Source organism: Carcharodon carcharias, chromosome 20 (assembly GCF_017639515.1).
Source record: "Carcharodon carcharias isolate sCarCar2 chromosome 20, sCarCar2.pri, whole genome shotgun sequence".
NCBI lineage: Eukaryota > Metazoa > Chordata > Chondrichthyes > Lamniformes > Lamnidae > Carcharodon > Carcharodon carcharias.
The window spans coordinates 112,701,913-112,724,383 of NC_054486.1; the positions used below are offsets into that span (position 1 = coordinate 112,701,913).

At 56.7% G+C, this 22,471-nt stretch overlaps 1 protein-coding gene across 1 annotated transcript in view; it reads left to right on the forward strand.

Moving 5' to 3' along the window:
* The window catches only part of LOC121292388 (nesprin-2-like), a 62,134-nt gene that overhangs the window by 34,896 nt on the left and 4,767 nt on the right, over positions 1 to 22,471 (forward strand). The window contains exons 10-13 of the mRNA XM_041214238.1: positions 1,502 to 1,680; positions 3,106 to 3,256; positions 4,115 to 4,297; positions 19,757 to 19,894. Coding sequence (XP_041070172.1) covers positions 1,502 to 1,680; positions 3,106 to 3,256; positions 4,115 to 4,297; positions 19,757 to 19,894 — 651 coding nt within the window. The remainder of the gene's footprint in view (positions 1 to 1,501; positions 1,681 to 3,105; positions 3,257 to 4,114; positions 4,298 to 19,756; positions 19,895 to 22,471) is intronic.

Sequence of the window (22,471 nt, forward strand, 5' to 3'; positions counted from 1 at the left end):
ACCCCTCATTTTAAACCAGTGTCCCCTAGTTCTGGACTCACACACAAGAGGAAATATCCTTTCTACATCCACCTTGTCAAGGCTGTTCAGGATCAATCAAATCTCCCCTCAGTCCTCTAAACTAATGATGCATAGTGAATGGGTTTGTCTTACTGCATGCATGTTGAATGTGTTCATGTGTGTTAATGTGAATGTATGTGAATATGTCTGCATTTATACATCAAGGTGTGTATGGCAGTGCCTCTCTCTATGTAACAGTGTTTGCAGATGTGTTTCACTATGTCAACGGCATTGTATAAAAGTGCAGTGATGGAGAGCTTCAGGGACCATAGCCCAGTGACTCCTGTTCCTATATGAATTCAAGTTACTCTCTGTATGTGTGTGTTTGCATGTGTGTGTGGGTGATATAGTATCCAGACATGATTGTGTTAATGTTTATGTATGTGACTGTTAGTATTTTTGTATTTGTGTTGATGTGTATGTTTGTGAGGTTTTGTGTGTGTGTTAAGTGAATGCAGGTATGTTGGAATGTTTGTGCACATGTGTGTTGGTGTGTGTCAGTGTGTGTGTGAGAGATTGGTGTATATATGTTGATGTGAGCTAGAGAGTGTTTGTGTACATGTATCTGAGAATGCTTGTACATGTGTGTTGGTGTGTGCCTGTGTTAGTATGATTGTGTGTATGTTAGAGGGTGCTTTGCATGCGTGTTAGAGAGTGCTGTGCGTGTGTGTGTGTGAGTGCGTGTGTGTGTGTGAGTGCATGTGTGTGTGTGTGAGTGCATGTGTGTGTGTGTGAGTGCGTGTGTGTGTGTGTGTGAGTGCATGTGTGTGTGTGTGAGTGCATGTGTGTGTGTGTGTGAGTGCGTGTGTGTGTGTGAGTGCGTGTGTGTGTGAGAGTGCGTGTGTGTGTGAGCGTGTGTGTGTGACATGTGTGTGTGAGCGTGTGTGTGAGCGCGTGTGTGAGCGCGTGTGTGTGAGCGCGTGTGTGTGAGCGCGTGTGTGTGTGTGAGCGCGTGTGTGTGTGTGAGTGCGTGTGTGTGTGTGTGTGTGCATGTGTGTGTGAGTGCGCGTGTGTGTGTGAGTGCGTGTGTGTGTGAGTGCGTGTGTGTGTGAGTGCGTGTGTGTGAGTGCGTGTGTATGAGTGCGTGTGTGTGAGTGCGTGTGTGTGAGTGCGTGTGTGTGAGTGCGTGCGTGTGCGTGCGTGTGTGTGAGTGCGTGTGTGTGAGTGTGTGTGTGTGTGAGTGTGTGCATGTGTGAGTGTGCGTGTGAGCGTGTGTGTGTGTGTGAGTGCGTGTGTGTGTGTGAGTGCGTGTGTGTGTGTGAGTGCGTGTGTGTGTGTGATTGTGCGTGCGTGTGTGTGCGTGCGTGTGTGTGTGTGCGTGCGTGTGTGTGTGTGAGTGCGTGTGTGAGTGTGTGTGTGTGATTGAGTGTGAGTGTGTGAGTGCGAGTGAGTGTGTGTGTCTGTGTGTGCGCATTGTGTGACCCTTGCCCTCTTGTTTCAGGAGTTGCAGAGGGACATTGAGCAGCACAGTGTGGGTGTGACATCAGTCCTGAGCCTGTGTGACAGCCTCCTGCTTGACACGGACACCGAGACAGAATGCGACTCTATCCAACAGACCACACGGACTCTGGACCGCAGGTGGCGCAACATCTGTGCCATGTCGGTGGAACGCCGGATGAAGTACGTTGGGATTGGTCGTGGCGGGGGAACAATTTCAGGGTCCCACCCCACTCCTTGAGGCCACCATGGGGTTACTGATGGGGTGCGACATCCCCTGGCTGAATTGTCGTTCCTTTCCCACCTTAGCCCGTGACCATTTACTGTGGCAAATATCCAGATAATTCCACTGCCGTAGGATGGAGAATTTGAATTCAGTTTAAAAATCTGGAGATAAAAAAGTGACCATGAAGCTGTCAGGCTGGTGTTAAAACCCAATGGCTTCAGTAACGTCCTTTAGGGAAGGAAGCCTACCAGCCTTACCCAGTCTGAATCCACGTGACTCCAGAACTACAGCAACCTGGATTGAGCTGGAACTGCCCTCTGAAGTGATACTCAGCATCTTGAGTGGTCTCTGCCAATTTACCAGCCAAAAAACGTTCAATGGTGATTGGGGTGGGGGTGAAGTGAGGAGAGAGAGTTCCAGATTTCCACCCCACTTTGTGTGAAGAGATTCTTCCTGACATCACCCTGGACTGCCTGGCTCTCATTTTAACATTCTGCTCCCTTGTTCTGGACTCCCCTCCCCCACCCATCAATGCTCCCCCCCACTCACACCACTCTCCACCCCCTACAAGCCCCAATCACCAGAGAAAATAGTTTCTCTCTCGCAATCATCTTAAATACCTTATCAATGATGGTCCTCACCATGTGGTAATGGGAAATCAATTACCCTCACTGTGTGGTAATGGGAAAGCCAATTACCCTCACTGTGCAGTAATGAGAAAGCCAATTACCCTCACTGTGCAGTAATGGGAAAGTCAATTACACTCACTGTGTGGTAATGGGAAAGCCAATTACCCTCACTGTGCAGTAATGGGAAAGCCAATTACCCTCACTGTGCAGTAATGGGAAAGCCAATTACCCTCACTGTGCAGTAATGGGAAAGCCAATTACCCTCACTGTGCAGTAATGGGAAAGTCAATTACCCTCACTGTGCAGTAATGAGAAAGCCAATTACCCTCACTGTGCAGTAATGGGAAAGTCAATTACGCTCACTGTGTGGTAATGGGAAAGCCAATTACCCTCACTGTGCAGTAATGGGAAAGCCAATTACCCTCACTGTGTAGTAACGGGAAAGCCAATTACCCTCACTGTGTGATAATGGGAAAGCCAATTACCCTCACTGTGCGGTAATGGGAAAGTCAATTGCCCTCACTGTGCGGTAATGAGAAAGGCAATTACCCTCACTGTGCAGTAATGAGAAAGGCAATTACCCTCACTGTGCAGTAATGGGAAAGCCAATTACCCTCACTGTGCAGTAATGGGAAAGTCAATTACCCTCACCATGCGGTAATGGGAAAACCAATTACCCTCACTGTGCGGTAATGGGGTTGGCAATGGTTCACACTGTGTGATAAATTGGAAATGCTTTCTTTACCATCGCAGGATCGAGGAGACGTGGAGACTTTGGCAGAAGTTCCTGGATGATTACTCCCGCTTCGAGGACTGGCTGAAGGGAGCCGAACGAACTGCAGCTCAACCCAACTCCTCCCAAGTCTTGTACTCACTCGCCAAAGAGGAGCTGAAAAAATTTGAGGTGATTTGAGGCTGAGCTGGGCATGGGCGGTTCTGAGTGAGTGTGAGGGGTAGCTGGTCATCTCTCGAGAATGGGAAGGGTTTCAGTGTTCATTATTCTTATTTTTGTTTTAAATAGGAGAATGTTCTGTCATTTGCTAGTGTTTGTCCTGCCCTCTGTATTGGTGATGAGGGAGGGACGGTGACAGACTCCTCCTGAGGGTATGGAACAGATTTACTCAGACAGTACCGACGATGACGATTACGTAGGGAGAATGGAGTAATTGGAATCGTTCTCCTTGCAGCAGAGAAGTTTAGGAGGAGGTTTAATAGAGGAGTTCAAAATCATGAGGAGTTTTGATAGGGTAAATACGGAGAAACTGTTTCCAGTGGCAGGAGGGTCTGGTAACCAGAGGGACACAGAGTGACACAGAGGGTCTGGTAACCAGAGGGACACAGAGTGACACAGAGGGTCTGGTAACCAGAGGGACACAGAGTGACACAGATGGTCTGGTAACCAGAGGGACACAGAGTGACACAGAGGGTCTGGTAACCAGAGGGACACAGAGTGACACAGAGGGTCTGGTAACCAGAGGGACACAGAGTGAAAATACTGGGTAAAGGTGAAATTTGGAGAAATGTTTGTTACAGAGCGAGTTGTTGTGATCTGGAATGTGCTGCCTGAAAGGGTAGTGGAAGCAGATTCAACAGGAACTTTCAAAAGGGAATTGATAAATATTTAAAAGTGAAAAATCAGCACTGCTGTGGGGTAACAGTGGCACAAACTGGATAACTCTCCCAAAGAGTCAACACCGCCGTGCAAGGGGGAGAGCCGCCTCTTTCTGAGCCCCATCATTCTCTGACTGTTCCTTTGCCGCAGACGTTCCAGAGGCAGATTCACGAGAGTCTCACCCAACTGGAGCTGATCAACAAACAGTACAGGCGACTGGCGAGAGAGAACAGGACCGACTCATCCCGCCGCCTGAAGCAGATGGTGCACGAGGGAAACCAGCGCTGGGACAGCCTGCAGAAACGCATCACCGCCATCTTACGCAGGCTCAAGGTAACTATGGCAACGCTGGTGAACGGCAAGGGGCCGACTCGCCGGTAGGGGGGCGGGGGGAGGGTCAGCTTCCAACACTTGCGCAGGAGCAGAATCTGACACCACAGGGTGAGACCATTCAGCCCCTTGAGCCTGCCCCCTACCCGTTCCATGTGTACACCGGGAGGGATGTATTTCCTGTCTGTTAGAGGCCCAGAGGTGGGAGTAACCGGGACATAAAGCAAATTCCCACCACAAACTATTGAAGCAACCTGGGCCCGAGTGAATTACGCTTGTTAATTACACCTGGACAACACTCTCCCCGCTCTTTGTACCCACAATCCTCCTCCCCCCAACCCCCTACAACCTCCCACTACCCCCACCACCACTGCTCATCGATCATTGCACCCCAATATTTATTATAATAACCCTCTGCCCAGGTTAAGCAGCCACACACAGGAATTTACTGGTTCAAAGCCGCTGTCAAATGAAATCCACAATTTCAGATGCAGCAGGAAACAGTCATTTTTTTTTTCTGGTGTTTCCAGTTGATGTATTTGAGTGATTTTGATTTTTAAGTGACGCTTACAGAGACTCGTTCTCTATTCCTCGAATGGGATTTTGATCGCAGAGGTCACATTAAGAATGGAAAAGCCACCATCCTCCCCACCCACCCCCCCACCCCCACCCTCCTGCAGCCTGTCTTGGTGTAGTGGAAGGTGATTAGAAGGATTTAATGTTTCCTGCTGAGGGATTATATTTTGTCAGTTCAGAACTTCCCTCAGCCCCGGCTTTTTACTCCCATTTTTAGGTTTGGCTTTCGCTGGATGAGATTGGCAGAGTGGGAGCAGCTTCCTGATGTTATGCTTGTGGGAAAAGGCACACGGTCCAACGCTGGGAATCAGCCTGACCTGCGCGTGTCACCGTGGGCTGAATTTTCCCACCCCATTGCTGTCAGGCTGGGAGGTGGGAGGGTGGCGATAAGGTGAGGGAAGACGTTGAGCAGAGCGCCAGCCTCTATCCTCTGCTGCCGTGGCACCTTAACGGTGTGTCTGCCCATTGGACAGCCCAATTAACGGCCACTTCCCACCTCCCTCCTCGGACCCGGCTTCCTGTGTGTCGAGGGCACGTTGGCATTGAGGTGCCCTCATCCTGAAGGTGCAGCCCCAGCAGTGACCAGCGCTAGCAGAGGTACTGCCCCAGCTGCTGGCTCTCTGCTTGGCCCAATAGCACTGGGGGAGGGGGTGGCTGGGTGGGCGGCCCCTCAGTTGGACGCAACGGCTTTTAATTAGCGGCCGGTGGCACCGTCTTACTCCCCGATCCCACCGTGTTACTCCCCGATTCCACCGAGCTACTCACCGATCCCACCGTGTTACTCCCTGATCCCACCGAGCTACTCACCGATCCCACTGTGCTACTCTCCGATCCCACCGTGTTACTCCCCGATCCCACCGTGCTACTCTCCGATCCCACCGTGCTACTCTCCGATCCCACCGTGTTACTCCCCGATCCCACCGTGCTACTCTCCGATCCCACCGTGTTACTCCCCGATCCCACCGTGCTACTCCCCGATCCCACCGTGCTACTCTCCGATCCCACTGAGCTACTCTCCGATCCCACTGAGCTACTCTCCGATCCCACCGAGCTACTCTCCGATCCCTCCGAGCTACTCCCCGATCCCACCAAGCTACTCCCCGATCCCACCGAGCTACTCCCCGATCCCACCGAGCTACTCTCCGATCCCACCGAGCTACTCCCCGATCCCACCGGGCTACTCCCCGATCCCACCGTGCTACTCTCCGATCCCACCGTGTTACTCTCCGATCCCACCGAGCTACTCTCCGATCCCACCGAGCTACTCCCCGATCCCACCGTGTTACTCTCCGATCCCACCGAGTTACTCCCCGATCCCACCGTGCTACTCCCCGATCCCACCGTGTTACTCCCCGATCCCACCGTGCTACTCCCCGATCCCACCGAGCTACTCTCCGATCCCACCGTGTTACTCTCCGATCCCACCGTGTTACTCCCCGATCCCACCGTGCTACTCCCCGATCCCACCGTGCTACTCCCCGATCCCACCGAGCTACTCCCCGATCCCACCGTGCTACTCTCCGATCCCACTGAGGTACTCTCCGATCCCACCGAGCTACTCTCCAATCCCACCGAGCTACTCCCCGATCCCACCGTGCTACTCCCCGATCCCACCGTGTTACTCTCCGATCCCACCGAGCTACTCCCCGATCCCACCGTGCTACTCTCCGATCCCACCGTGCTACTCCCCGATCCCACCGAGCTACTCCCCGATCCCACCGTGCTACTCCCCGATCCCACCGTGCTACTCCCCGATCCCACCGTGTTACTCTCCGATCCCACTGAGCTACTCCCCGATCCCACCGTGCTACTCTCCGATCCCACCGAGCTACTCCCCGATCCCACCGTGCTACTCTCCGATCCCACCGAGCTACTCTCCGATCCCACCGAGCTACTCTCCGATCCCACCGAGCTACTCTCCGATCCCACCGAGCTACTCTCCGATCCCACCGAGCTACTCTCCGATCCCACCGTGTTACTCTCCGATCCCACCGAGCTACTCTCCGATCCCACCGAGCTACTCTCCGATCCCACCGTGCTACTCTCCGATCCCACCGTGCTACTCTCCGATCCCACCGAGCTACTCTCCGATCCCACCGTGCTACTCTCCGATCCCACCGTGCTACTCTCCGATCCCACCGAGCTACTCTCCGATCCCACCGTGTTACTCCCCGATCCCACCGAGCTACTCTCCGATCCCACAGTGCTACTCCCCGATCCCACCGAGCTACTCTCCGATCCCACCGTGCTACTCTCCGATCCCACCGTGTTACTCTCCGATCCCACCGTGCTACTCCCCGATCCCACCGTGCTACTCTCCGATCCCACCGTGCTACTCTCCGATCCCACCGAGCTACTCCCCGATCCCACCGAGCTACTCTCCGATCCCACCGTGTTACTCCCCGATCCCACCGTGCTACTCTCCGATCCCACCGTGCTACTCTCCGATCCCACCGAGCTACTCCCCGATCCCACCGAGCTACTCTCCGATCCCACCGTGTTACTCCCCGATCCCACCGTGCTACTCTCCGATCCCACCGTGCTACTCTCCGATCCCACCGAGCTACTCCCCGATCCCACCGAGCTACTCTCCGATCCCACCGAGCTACTCTCCGATCCCACCGTGCTACTCTCCGATCCCACCGAGCTACTCCCCGATCCCACCGTGCTACTCTCCGATCCCACCGAGCTACTCCCCGATCCCACCGAGCTACTCTCCGATCCCACCGAGCTACTCTCCAATCCCACTGTGTTACTCCCCGATCCCACCGTGCTACTCTCCGATCCCACCGTGTTACTCCCCGATCCCACCGTGCTACTCTCCGATCCCACCGAGCTACTCTCCGATCCCACCGAGCTACTCTCCAATCCCACTGTGTTACTCCCCGATCCCACCGTGCTACTCTCCGATCCCACCGTGTTACTCCCCGATCCCACCGTGCTACTCTCCGATCCCACCGTGTTACTCTCCGATCCCACCGTGCTACTCCCCGATCCCACCGAGCTACTCTCCGATCCCACTGTGCTACTCTCCGATCCCACCGTGTTACTCCCCGATCCCACCGTGCTACTCCCCGATCCCACCGTGTTACTCTCCGATCCCACCGTGTTACTCCCCGATCCCACCGTGCTACTCTCCGATCCCACCGTGCTACTCTCCGATCCCACCGAGCTACTCTCCGATCCCACAGTGCTACTCCCCGATCCCACCGAGCTACTCTCCGATCCCACCGTGCTACTCTCCGATCCCACCGTGCTACTCTCCGATCCCACCGTGCTACTCTCCGATCCCACCGTGTTACTCTCCGATCCCACCGTGCTACTCTCCGATCCCACCGTGTTACTCCCCGATCCCACCGAGCTACTCCCCGATCCCACCGAGCTACTCTCCGATCCCACCGTGCTACTCCCCGATCCCACCGAGCTACTCTCCGATCCCACAGTGCTACTCCCCGATCCCACCGAGCTACTCTCCGATCCCACCGTGCTACTCTCCGATCCCACCGTGTTACTCTCCGATCCCACCGTGCTACTCCCCGATCCCACCGTGCTACTCTCCGATCCCACCGTGCTACTCTCCGATCCCACCGAGCTACTCCCCGATCCCACCGAGCTACTCTCCGATCCCACCGTGTTACTCCCCGATCCCACCGTGCTACTCTCCGATCCCACCGTGCTACTCTCCGATCCCACCGAGCTACTCCCCGATCCCACCGAGCTACTCTCCGATCCCACCGTGTTACTCCCCGATCCCACCGTGCTACTCTCCGATCCCACCGTGCTACTCTCCGATCCCACCGAGCTACTCCCCGATCCCACCGAGCTACTCTCCGATCCCACCGAGCTACTCTCCGATCCCACCGTGCTACTCTCCGATCCCACCGAGCTACTCCCCGATCCCACCGTGCTACTCTCCGATCCCACCGAGCTACTCCCCGATCCCACCGAGCTACTCTCCGATCCCACCGAGCTACTCTCCAATCCCACTGTGTTACTCCCCGATCCCACCGTGCTACTCTCCGATCCCACCGTGTTACTCCCCGATCCCACCGTGCTACTCTCCGATCCCACCGTGTTACTCTCCGATCCCACCGTGTTACTCCCCGATCCCACCGAGCTACTCTCCGATCCCACTGTGCTACTCTCCGATCCCACCGTGTTACTCCCCGATCCCACCGTGCTACTCTCCGATCCCACCGTGTTACTCTCCGATCCCACCGTGCTACTCTCCGATCCCACCGAGCTACTCTCCGATCCCACCGAGCTACTCTCCGATCCCACCGTGTTACTCCCCGATCCCACCGTGCTACTCTCCGATCCCACCGTGTTACTCCCCGATCCCACCGTGCTACTCTCCGATCCCACCGAGCTACTCTCCGATCCCACCGAGCTACTCCCCGATCCCACCGTGTTACTCCCCGATCCCACCGTGTTACTCTCCGATCCCACCGAGCTACTCTCCGATCCCACCGTGCTACTCTCCGATCCCACCGAGCTACTCCCCGATCCCACCGTGCTACTCTCCGATCCCACCGTGCTACTCTCCGATCCCACCGAGCTACTCTCCGATCCCACCGAGCTACTCTCCGATCCCACCGTGCTACTCTCCGATCCCACCGAGCTACTCCCCGATCCCACCGTGCTACTCTCCGATCCCACCGTGTTACTCCCCGATCCCACCGTGTTACTCCCCGATCCCACCGTGTTACTCTCCGATCCCACCGAGCTACTCCCCGATCCCACCGTGCTACTCTCCGATCCCACCGAGCTACTCTCCGATCCCACCGAGCTACTCCCCGATCCCACCGTGTTACTCCCCGATCCCACCGTGTTACTCTCCGATCCCACCGAGCTACTCTCCGATCCCACCGTGTTACTCCCCGATCCCACCGAGCTACTCCCCGATCCCACCGAGCTACTCTCCGATCCCACCGTGCTACTCCCCGATCCCACCGAGCTACTCTCCGATCCCACCGTGCTACTCTCCGATCCCACCGAGCTACTCTCCGATCCCACCGAGCTACTCTCCGATCCCACCGTGTTACTCCCCGATCCCACCGTGGTACTCTCCGATCCCACCGTGTTACTCCCCGATCCCACCGAGCTACTCTCCGATCCCACCACGTTACTCCCCGATCCCACCGTGTTACTCTCCGATCCCACCGTGTTACTCTCCGATCCCACCGTGCTACTCCCCGATCCCACCGAGGTACTCTCCGATCCCACCGTGTTACTCCCCGATCCCACCGAGCTACTCTCCGATCCCACCGTGCTACTCCCCGATCCCACCGTGTTACTCCCCGATCCCACCGAGCTACTCTCCGATCCCACCGTGCTACTCTCCGATCCCACCGTGCTACTCTCCGATCCCACCGAGCTACTCCCCGATCCCACCGAGCTACTCTCCGATCCCACCACGTTACTCCCCGATCCCACCGAGCTACTCTCCGATCCCACCGTGTTACTCTCCGATCCCACCGTGCTACTCTCCGATCCCACCGTGTTACTCTCCAATCCCACCGTGCTACTCTCCGATCCCACCGAGCTACTCTCCGATCCCACCGTGTTACTCCCCGATCCCACCGTGTTACTCCCCGATCCCACCGAGCTACTCTCCGATCCCACCGTGCTACTCTCCGATCCCACTGTGCTACTCCCCGATCCCACCGTGCTACTCCCCGATCCCACCGAGCTACTCTCCGATCCCACCGTGTTACTCCCCGATCCCACCGAGGTACTCTCCGATCCCACCACGTTACTCCCCGATCCCACCGAGCTACTCTCCGATCCCACCACGTTACTCCCCGATCCCACCGTGCTACTCTCCGATCCCACCACGTTACTCCCCGATCCCACCGAGCTACTCTCCGATCCCACCACGTTACTCCCCGATCCCACCGTGCTACTCTCCGATCCCACCACGTTACTCCCCGATCCCACCGAGGTACTCTCCGATCCCACCGAGCTACTCTCCGATCCCACCGTGTTACTCCCCGATCCCACCGTGCTACTCCCCGATCCCACCGTGTTACTCTCCGATCCCACCGTGCTACTCCCCGATCCCACCGAGGTACTCCCCGATCCCACCGTGCTACTCCCCGATCCCACCGTGCTACTCCCCGATCCCACCGAGGTACTCTCCGATCCCACCGTGCTACTCTCCGATCCCACCGTGTTACTCCCCGATCCCACCGAGGTACTCTCCGATCCCACCGAGCTACTCTCCGATCCCACCGTGTTACTCCCCGATCCCACCGAGCTACTCTCCGATCCCACCGTGTTACTCTCCGATCCCACCGAGCTACTCCCCGATCCCACCGAGCTACTCTCCGATCCCACCGTGTTACTCCCCGATCCCACCGAGGTACTCTCCGATCCCACCGAGCTACTCTCCGATCCCACCGTGTTACTCCCCGATCCCACTGAGGTACTCTCCGATCCCACCGAGGTACTCTCCGATCCCACCGTGTTACTCCCCGATCCCACCGTGTTACTCCCCGATCCCACCGAGCTACTCTCCGATCCCACCGAGCTACTCTCCGATCCCACCGTGTTACTCCCCGATCCCACCGAGCTACTCCCCGATCCCACCGAGCTACTCTCCGATCCCACCGTGTTACTCCCCGATCCCACCGTGTTACTCCCCGATCCCACCGAGCTACTCTCCGATCCCACCGAGCTACTCTCCGATCCCACCGTGTTACTCCCCGATCCCACTGAGGTACTCTCCGATCCCACCGTGCTACTCCCCGATCCCACCGAGGTACTCTCCGATCCCACCGTGCTACTCTCCGATCCCACCGAGGTACTCTCCGATCCCACCGTGCTACTCTCCGATCCCACCGAGCTACTCTCCGATCCCACCGTGTTACTCTCCGATCCCACCGTGCTACTCTCCGATCCCACCGTGTTACTCCCCGATCCCACCGTGTTACTCTCCGATCCCACCGAGCTACTCTCCGATCCCACCGTGTTACTCCCCGATCCCACCGAGGTACTCTCCGATCCCACCGAGCTACTCTCCGATCCCACCGTGTTACTCCCCGATCCCACCGAGCTACTCTCCGATCCCACCGTGTTACTCCCCGATCCCACCGTGCTACTCCCCGATCCCACCGAGCTACTCTCCGATCCCACCGTGCTACTCTCCGATCCCACCGTGCTACTCCCCGATCCCACCGAGCTACTCTCCGATCCCACCGTGTTACTCCCCGATCCCACCGTGCTACTCTCCGATCCCACCGAGCTACTCCCCGATCCCACCGAGCTACTCTCCGATCCCACCGAGCTACTCCCCGATCCCACCGAGCTACTCTCCGATCCCACCGAGCTACTCTCCGATCCCACCGTGTTACTCTCCGATCCCACCGTGCTACTCCCCGATCCCACCGAGCTACTCCCCGATCCCACCGTGCTACTCCCCGATCCCACCGTGCTACTCCCCGATCCCACCGTGTTACTCCCCGATCCCACTGTGCTACTCCCCGATCCCACCGAGCTACTCTCCGATCCCACCGTGTTACTCACCGATCCCACCGTGCTACTCTCCGATCCCACCGAGCTACTCCCCGATCCCACCGAGCTACTCTCCGATCCCACTGTGCTACTCTCCGATCCCACCGTGCTACTCTCCGATCCCACCGAGCTACTCTCCGATCCCACCGAGCTACTCTCCGATCCCACCGTGCTACTCTCCGATCCCACCGAGCTACTCTCCGATCCCACCATGTTACTCTCCGATCCCACCAAGCTACTCCCCGATCCCACCGTGTTACTCCCCGATCCCACCGTGCTACTCCCCGATCCCACCGAGCTACTCCCCGATCCCACCGTGCTACTCTCCGATCCCACCGTGTTACTCCCCGATCCCACCGTGCTACTCCCCGATCCCACCGAGCTACTCTCCGATCCCACCGTGTTACTCTCCGATCCCACCGTGCTACTCTCCGATCCCACCACGTTACTCTCCGATCCCACCGAGCTACTCTCCGATCCCACCGTGTTACTCTCCGATCCCACCGTGTTACTCCCCGATCCCACCGAGCTACTCCCCGATCCTGCCGAGCTACTCTCCGATCCCACCGTGCTACTCTCCGATCCCACCGAGCTACTCTCCGATCCCACCGAGCTACTCTCCGATCCCACCGTGCTACTCTCCGATCCCACCGAGCTACTCTCCGATCCCACCGAGCTACTCCCCGATCCCACCGAGCTACTCTCCGATCCCACCGAGCTACTCTCCGATCCCACCGAGCTACTCTCCGATCCCACCGAGCTACTCCCCGATCCCACCGAGCTACTCTCCGATCCCACCGTGCTACTCTCCGATCCCACAGTGCTACTCTCCGATCCCACCGAGCTACTCTCCGATCCCACCGAGCTACTCTCCGATCCCACCGAGCTACTCTCCGATCCCACCGTGCTACTCTCCGATCCCACCGAGCTACTCTCCGATCCCACTGTGCTACTCCCCGATCCCACCGTGTTACTCTCCGATCCCACCGTGCTACTCTCCGATCCCACCGTGCTACTCTCCGATCCCACCATGTTACTCTCCGATCCCACCGTGCTACTCTCCGATCCCACCGAGCTACTCCCCGATCCCACCGAGCTACTCTCCGATCCCACCGTGTTACTCCCCGATCCCACCGTGCTACTCTCCGATCCCACCGAGCTACTCTCCGATCCCACCGTGCTACTCTCCGATCCCACCGTGCTACTCTCCGATCCCACCGTGCTACTCTCCGATCCCACCGAGCTACTCCCCGATCCCACCGTGCTACTCCCCGATCCCACCGTGCTACTCCCCAATCCCACCGAGCTACTCCCCGATCCCACCGTGCTACTCTCCGATCCCACCGAGCTACTCTCCGATCCCACCGTGCTACTCCCCGATCCCACCGAGCTACTCCCCGATCCCACCTGTTACTCTCCGATCCCACCGAGCTACTCTCCGATCCCACCGAGCTACTCCCCGATCCCACCGAGCTACTCTCCGATCCCACCGTGTTACTCCCCGATCCCACCGAGCTACTCCCCGATCCCACCGAGCTACTCTCCGATCCCACCGTGCTACTCTCCGATCCCACCGAGCTACTCCCCGATCCCACCGTGCTACTCCCCGATCCCACCGTGCTACTCCCCGATCCCACCGAGCTACTGTCCGATCCCACCGTGCTACTCTCCGATCCCACCGAGCTACTCTCCGATCCCACCGTGCTACTCCCCGATCCCACCGAGCTACTCCCCGATCCCACCTGTTACTCTCCGATCCCACCGTGTTACTCCCCGATCCCACCGTGTTACTCTCCGATCCCACCGAGCTACTCCCCGATCCCACCGTGTTACTCTCCGATCCCACCGTGTTACTCCCCGATCCCACCGAGCTACTCCCCGATCCCACCGTGTTACTCTCCGATCCCACCGAGTTACTCTCCGATCCCACTGTGCTACTCCCCGATCCCACCGAGCTACTCCCCGATCCTGCCGAGCTACTCTCCGATCCCACCGTGCTACTCTCCGATCCCACTGTGCTACTCTCCGATCCCACCGAGCTACTCCCCGATCCCACCGAGCTACTCTCCGATCCCACCGTGTTACTCCCCGATCCCACCGAGCTACTCCCCGATCCCACCGTGTTACTCTCCGATCCCACCGAGTTACTCTCCGATCCCACCGAGCTACTCTCCGATCCCACCGAGCTACTCTCCGATCCCACCGAGCTACTCCCCGATCCCACCGTGCTACTCTCCGATCCCACTGTGCTACTCTCCGATCCCACCGTGCTACTCCCCGATCCCACCGAGCTACTCTCCGATCCCACTGTGCTACTCTCCGATCCCACCGAGCTACTCTCCGATCCCACCGTGCTACTCTCCGATCCCACCGAGCTACTCCCCGATCCCACCGAGCTACTCCCCGATCCCACCGTGTTACTCTCCGATCCCACCGTGCTACTCTCCGATCCCACCGAGCACTCTCCGATCCCACCGAGTTACTCTCCGATCCCACCGTGCTACTCTCCGATCCCACCGAGCACTCTCCGATCCCACCGTGTTACTCTCCGATCCCACCGAGCTACTCTCCGATCCCACTGTGCTACTCTCCGATCCCACCGAGCTACTCCCCGACCCCACCGTGTTACTCTCCGATCCCACCGTGCTACTCTCCGATCCCACCGAGCACTCTCCGATCCCACCGAGTTACTCTCCGATCCCACCGTGCTACTCTCCGATCCCACCGAGCACTCTCCGATCCCACCGTGTTACTCTCCGATCCCACCGAGCACTCCCCGACCCCACCGTGTTACTCTCCGATCCCACCGTGTTACTCTCCGATCCCACCGTGCTACTCTCCGATCCCACCGAGCACTCTCCGATCCCACCGTGCTACTCTCCGATCCCACCGAGCTACTCTCCGATCCCACCGTGCTACTCTCCGATCCCACCGAGCACTCTCCGATCCCACCGAGCTACTCTCCGATCCCACCGTGCTACTCTCCGATCCCACTGAGCTACTCTCCGATCCCACTGAGCTACTCTCCGATCCCACTGAGCTACTCTCCGATCCCACCGAGCTACTCTCCGATCCCACCGTGTTACTCTCCGATCCCACCGAGCTACTCTCCGATCCCACCGAGCTACTCTCCGATCCCACCGAGCTACTCTCCGATCCCACCGAGGTACTCTCCGATCCCACTGAGCTACTCTCCGATCCCACTGTGCTACTCCCCGATCCCACCGTGTTACTCCCCGATCCCACCGAGCTACTCTCCGATCCCACCGAGCTACTCTCCGATCCCACCGAGGTACTCTCCGATCCCACTGAGCTACTCTCCGATCCCACTGTGCTACTCCCCGATCCCACCGTGTTACTCCCCGATCCCACCGTGCTACTCTCCGATCCCACTGTGCTACTCTCCGATCCCACTGAGCTACTCTCCGATCCCACCGTGTTACTCTCCGATCCCACCGTGCTACTCTCCGATCCCACTGAGCTACTCTCCGATCCCACCGTGTTACTCTCCGATCCCACCGTGCTACTCTCCGATCCCACCGTGCTACTCTCCGATCCCACCGAGCTACTCCCCGATCCCACCGAGCTACTCTCCGATCCCACCGTGTTACTCCCCGATCCCACCGTGCTACTCTCCGATCCCACTGAGCTACTCTCCGATCCCACCGTGCTACTCTCCGATCCCACCGAGCTACTCCCCGATCCCACCGAGCTACTCTCCGATCCCACTGTGTTACTCCCCGATCCCACCGTGTTACTCCCCGATCCCACCGAGCTACTCTCCGATCCCACTGAGCTACTCTCCGATCCCACCGTGTTACTCTCCGATCCCACTGAGCTACTCTCCGATCCCACCGTGTTACTCCCCGATCCCACTGAGCTACTCTCCGATCCCACCGTGCTACTCTCCGATCCCACCGAGCTACTCTCCGATCCCACTGAGCTACTCTCCGATCCCACCGTGCTACTCTCCGATCCCACCGTGCTACTCTCCGATCCCACCGTGTTACTCACCGATCCCACCGTGCTACTCTCCGATCCCACCGTGCTACTCCCCGATCCCACCGTGCTACTCTCCGATCCCACCGTGTTACTCACCGATCCCACCGTGCTACTCTCCGATCCCACCGTGCTACTCTCCGATCCCACCGTGTTACTCTCCGATCCCACCGTGTTACTCCCCGATCCCACCGAGCTACTCTCCGATCCCACCGTGCTACTCTCCGATCCCACCGTGTTACTCTCCGATCCCACCGTGTTACTCCCCGATCCCACCGTGCTACTCTCCGATCCCACCGTGCTACTCTCCGATCCCACCGTGCTACTCTCCGATCCCACCGTGTTACTCTCCGATCCCACCGTGCTACTCTCCGATCCCACCGTGTTACTCTCCGATCCCACCGTGCTACTCTCCGATCCCACCGTGCTACTCTCCGATCCCACCGTGTTACTCTCCGATCCCACCGTGCTACTCTCCGATCCCACCGTGCTACTCTCCGATCCCACCGTGCTACTCTCCGATCCCACCGTGCTACTCTCCGATCCCACCGTGTTACTCTCCGATCCCACCGTGTTACTCCCCGATCCCACCGTGCTACTCTCCGATCCCACCGTGCTACTCTCCGATCCCACCGTGCTACTCTCCGATCCCACCGTGCTACTCCCCGATCCCACCGTGCTACTCTCCGATCCCACTGTGTTACTCCCCGATCCCACTGAGCTACTCCCCGATCCCACCGTGCTACTCTCCGATCCCACCGTGCTACTCCCCGATCCCACCGAGCTACTCCCCGATCCCACCGAGCTACTCTCCGATCCCACCGAGTTACTCTCCGATCCCACCGTGTTACTCCCCGATCCCACCGTGCTACTCCCCGATCCCACTGAGCTACTCCCCGATCCCACCGTGTTACTCCCCGATCCCACCGTGTTACTCCCCGATCCCACCGAGCTACTCCCCGATCCCACTGAGCTACTCCCCGATCCCACCGAGCTACTCTCCGATCCCTCCGTGTTACTCTCCGATCCCACCGTGCTACTCTCCGATCCCACCGTGTTACTCCCCGATCCCACCGTGCTACTCTCCGATCCCACCGAGCTACTCTCCGATCCCACCGTGTTACTCTCCGATCCCACCGTGTTACTCCCCGATCCCTCCGTGTTACTCTCCGATCCCACCGTGCTACTCTCCGATCCCACCGTGCTACTCTCCGATCCCACCGTGTTACTCTCCGATCCCACCGAGCTACTCTCCGATCCCACCGTGCTACTCCCCGATCCCACCGAGCTACTCTCCGATCCCACCGTGCTACTCCCCGATCCCTCCGTGCTACTCTCCGATCCCACCGTGCTACTGTCCGATCCCACCGAGCTACTCTCCGATCCCACCGTGCTACTGTCCGATCCCACCGAGCTACTCTCCGATCCCACCGTGCTACTCCCCGATCCTGCCGAGCTACTCTCCGATCCCACCGTGCTACTCCCCGATCCTGCCGAGCTACTCTCCGATCCCACCGTGCTACTCTCCGATCCCACCGTGTTACTCCCCGATCCCACCGAGCTACTCCCCGATCCCACCGTGCTACTCCCCGATCCCACCGTGTTACTCCCCGATCCCACCGTGCTACTCCCCGATCCCACCGAGCTACTCTCCGATCCCACCGTGTTACTCCCCGATCCCACCGTGCTACTCCCCGATCCCACCGTGTTACTCCCCGATCCCACCGTGTTACTCTCCGATCCCACCGTGCTACTCTCCGATCCCACTGAGCTACTCTCCGATCCCACCGTGTTACTCCCCGATCCCACCGTGCTACTCTCCGATCCCACTGAGCTACTCTCCGATCCCACCGTGCTACTCCCCGATCCCACCGTGGCACTCTCCGATCCCACCGTGTTACTCTCCGATCCCACCGTGCTACTCTCCGATCCCACCGTGTTACTCTCCGATCCCACCGAGCTACTCCCCGATCCCACCGTGTTACTCTCCGATCCCACCGAGCTACTCTCCGATCCCACCGTGGCACTCTCCGATCCCACCGAGCTACTCCCCGATCCCACCGTGCTACTCTCCGATCCCACCGTGGCACTCTCCGATCCCACCGTGGCACTCTCCGATCCCACCGAGCTACTCCCCGATCCCACCGTGGCACTCTCCGATCCCACTGAGCTACTCTCCGATCCCACCGAGCTACTCCCCGATCCCACCGTGGCACTCTCCGATCCCACCGAGCTACTCTCCGATCCCACCGAGCTACTCTCCGATCCCACCGAGCTACTCCCCGATCCCACCGTGCTACTCTCCGATCCCACCGTGCTACTCTCCGATCCCACCGAGCTACTCTCCGATCCCACCGAGCTACTCTCCGATCCCACCGTGCTACTCTCCGATCCCACCGTGTTACTCTCCGATCCCACCGTGCTACTCTCCGATCCCACCGTGTTACTCCCCGATCCCACCGAGCTACTCTCCGATCCCACTGAGCTACTCCCCGATCCCACCGAGCTACTCTCCGATCCCACTGAGCTACTCCCCGATCCCACCGTGTTACTCCCCGATCCCACCGAGCTACTCTCCGATCCCACCGAGCTACTCCCCGATCCCACCGGGCTACTCTCCGATCCCACCGTGTTACTCCCCGATCCCACCGAGCTACTCTCCGATCCCACTGAGCTACTCCCCGATCCCACCGTGTTACTCCCCGATCCCACCGAGCTACTCTCCGATCCCACCGAGCTACTCCCCGATCCCACCGGGCTACTCTCCGATCCCACCGTGCTACTCTCCGATCCCACCGAGCTACTCCCCGATCCCACCGTGTTACTCCCCGATCCCACCGTGTTACTCTCCGATCCCACCGTGTAACTCTCCGATCCCACCGTGTAACTCTCCGATCCCACCATGTTACTCTCCGATCCCACCGTGCTACTCTCCGATCCCACCGTGCTACTCTCCGATCCCGACATGCTACTCTCCGATCCCGCTGAGCTCCGGAGTGTGGTTGGATCTCGCTTTTAGCCCTGAAGGTGGGACTTCAAAAATATACAGCCTCATGTCACAGTGACTGGGCATCAGGAAACCATTAAAATAAAAGCAAAATACTGCGGATGCTGGAACTCCGAAGTAGAAACAGAAAGTTCCGGAAAAGCTCAGCAGGTCTGGCAGTACCTGTGAAGAGAGAAGCAGAGTGAACGTTTCAAGTGCAATATGACTTCTTCTGTAGAAGTTCTGAAAAAGAATCACACGGTCTCGAGACGTTAACTCTGCTTCTCTCTCCACTGACGCTGTCAGACCTGCTGAGCTATTCCAGCATTTTCTGTTTTTAACCCTGAAAACGTTCCTCTCTTTTCACCCCATTTATATTTCGGCAGCACTTCACCAATCAAAGGGAAGAGTTTGAAAGTTCCCGGGAATGTATCCTGGTGTGGCTCACCGAGATGGATCTGCAGCTCACCAACGTAGAGCATTTCTCTGAGAGTGACATCGATGACAAAGTACGACAGTTGAATGTAAGTGTGGCTTGATTTGGGGAATAAGTTTATTTTGATGAAACTGGATTTTGAAGTAATTCATTGTACGAGAAGTGCTTCAGGATTTTTTGAGTCGACATTGGAGTGCTAAATAAACTCTTTATTAAGATTTGAAAATTGAGAAGAATAGAGAAATAGTGAAGATGTACTAAACTTTTAATGAACCTTGGTTTGACTATTCTTAGGGTTCTGGTCACCGTATTATAAAAAGTACATAGAGATTCTGGAAAGGGTGTAGAGAAGATTTAGAAGGATGGTACCAGAAATGTTTGGATTTACATACCAGGAATGGATTACAGGCTGGGTCTCCTTTCTCTTGGAGAAAGGAAGCTGAGGGGTGACTCATTCGAGGTCTTTAAAATTCTGCAAGGTTCTAATAGAGTGGATACAGAGAGGATGTTTCCTCTTGTGGGAAAGAGTATAACTAGAGATCATCAATATAAGACAGTCACCAAGAAATCCAATAGGGAATTCAGGAGAAACTCCTTTAGCCAGAGAGTGGTGAGAATGTGGAACTTGCTCCCACGGGGAGTGGATGAAATGAATAGTATAGTGTTATGGAATTGACATTTTTTTGAATTTCCTTTTGACTGTTTTTGTAAGTTAGCACTTGTGGAAGTGACCCTTGGTTGACTGGAGATTGTAACATTTAAAGTACAAAACATGTTTAAGAGGAAACTAGACAAGTGTTTGAGGGAGAAGGGAACAGAGGGTTACAAAGGCAAATTTAGATGAGAAAAGATGGGACAAGGCTCGAGTAGAGATAAACACTGGCGTGGGCTGGAAGGTCTGTCTCTGTGCCGTATATCTGATCTAATCCTGTGTTTTACAGTAACCCTTTCATCCTTTTTCACCTTTTGATTCCAAAAGCAGTGCATTTGGCCCTTCTTCACCTATCACTGGGATCATAAAATCCCACAGCACAGAGGAGGCCATTCAGCCCATAGAGCCTGTGCCAGCCAGGAAAATAGGACATGGGAACAGCAGGAGGCCGTTTAACCCTTTGAGTGTCTTCTGCCATTCAGTGACATCATGGTTGATTGCACCTGAATCTGTACACCAGCCTTTGTCCCGTATCCCTTAATACTCCCGGCTGACAAAATCTATCAACCTCAGATTTACAATTAACATTCGCAATTTGTGGAAGAGAGTTCCAAACTTCTCGCACCCTTTGTATGAAGAAGTGTTTCCCAATTTCACTCCTGAAATGTCTGGCTCACATTTTTAGACTCTGCCCCTAGTCCCAGACTTCCCAACCAGTGGAAATAGTTTCTCTCTATTGACCCTATCTGTCCCTTTAATATCTTGAAATCTTTCATCAAATCACCCCTTAAGCTTCTAAATGGGGAGGTGATGGCGTACTGGTGTTGTCACTGGGCTGGTAATGCTCTGGAGATCTGGGTTCGAATCCCACCACAGCACATGGTGGAATTTGAGTTCAATAAAAACAAATCTGGAATTAAATGAAACCATTGTCGATTGTTGTAAAAACCCATCTGGATCACTGAGATTTCTGGACTCTAAAGGCATCGAGGGGTATGGGGAGTGAGCGGGAGTATGGCGTTGAGATAGAGGATCAGCCATGATCATATTGAATGGCGGAACAGGCTCGAAGGGCCGAATGACCTGCTCCTATTTTCTATGTGTCTAAATCTGCTGTCCTCACCTGGTCTGGTCTACATGTGACTCCAGGCCCACAGCAATGTGGTTGACTCTTAAATGCCCTCTGAAATGGCCTAGTAAGCCCCTCAGTTGTACCAAACCATTACAAAGTCAATAAAAAGGAATGAAACTGGACAGACCACCTGGCATTGACCTAGGCACCAGAAAGGACAACATCAAACCCAGCCCTGTCGACCCTGCAAAGTCCTTCTTACTAACATCTGGGGGCCTAGTGCTAACATTGGGAGAGCTGTCTCACAGACTAGTCAAGCAACAGCCTGACATTGTCATCCTCACGGAATCATATCTTACAGATAATGTCCCGGACACCACCATCACCATCCCTGGGTATGTCCTGTCCCACTGGCAGGACAGACCCAGCAGAGGTGGGGGCACAGTGGTATACAGTCAGGAGGGAGTTACCCTGGGAGTCCTCAACATCAACTCCAGACCCCATGAAGTTGCATGAGACGTCAGATCAAACATGAGCAAGAAAACCTCCTGCTGATTACCACGTACAGCCCTCCCTCAGCTGATGAATCAATGCTCCTCCATGTTGAGCACCACTTGGAGGAAGCACTGAGGGTGGTAAGTGCGCAGAATGTACTCTGGGTGAGGGACTTCAATGTCCATCACTAAGAGTGACTCAGTAGCACCATTACTGATCGAGCTGGCCGAGTCCTAAAGGACATAACTGCTAGACTGGGTCTGTGACAGGTGCTGAGGGAACCAACAAGAGGGAAAAACATACTTGACCCCATCCTCACCAACCTGCCTGTCACAGATGCATCTGTCCATGACAGTATCGGTAGGAGTGACCACTGCACACTCATTGTGGAGATGAATCCTACCTTCACATTGAGGATACCCTCCATCGTGTTGTGTGACACTACC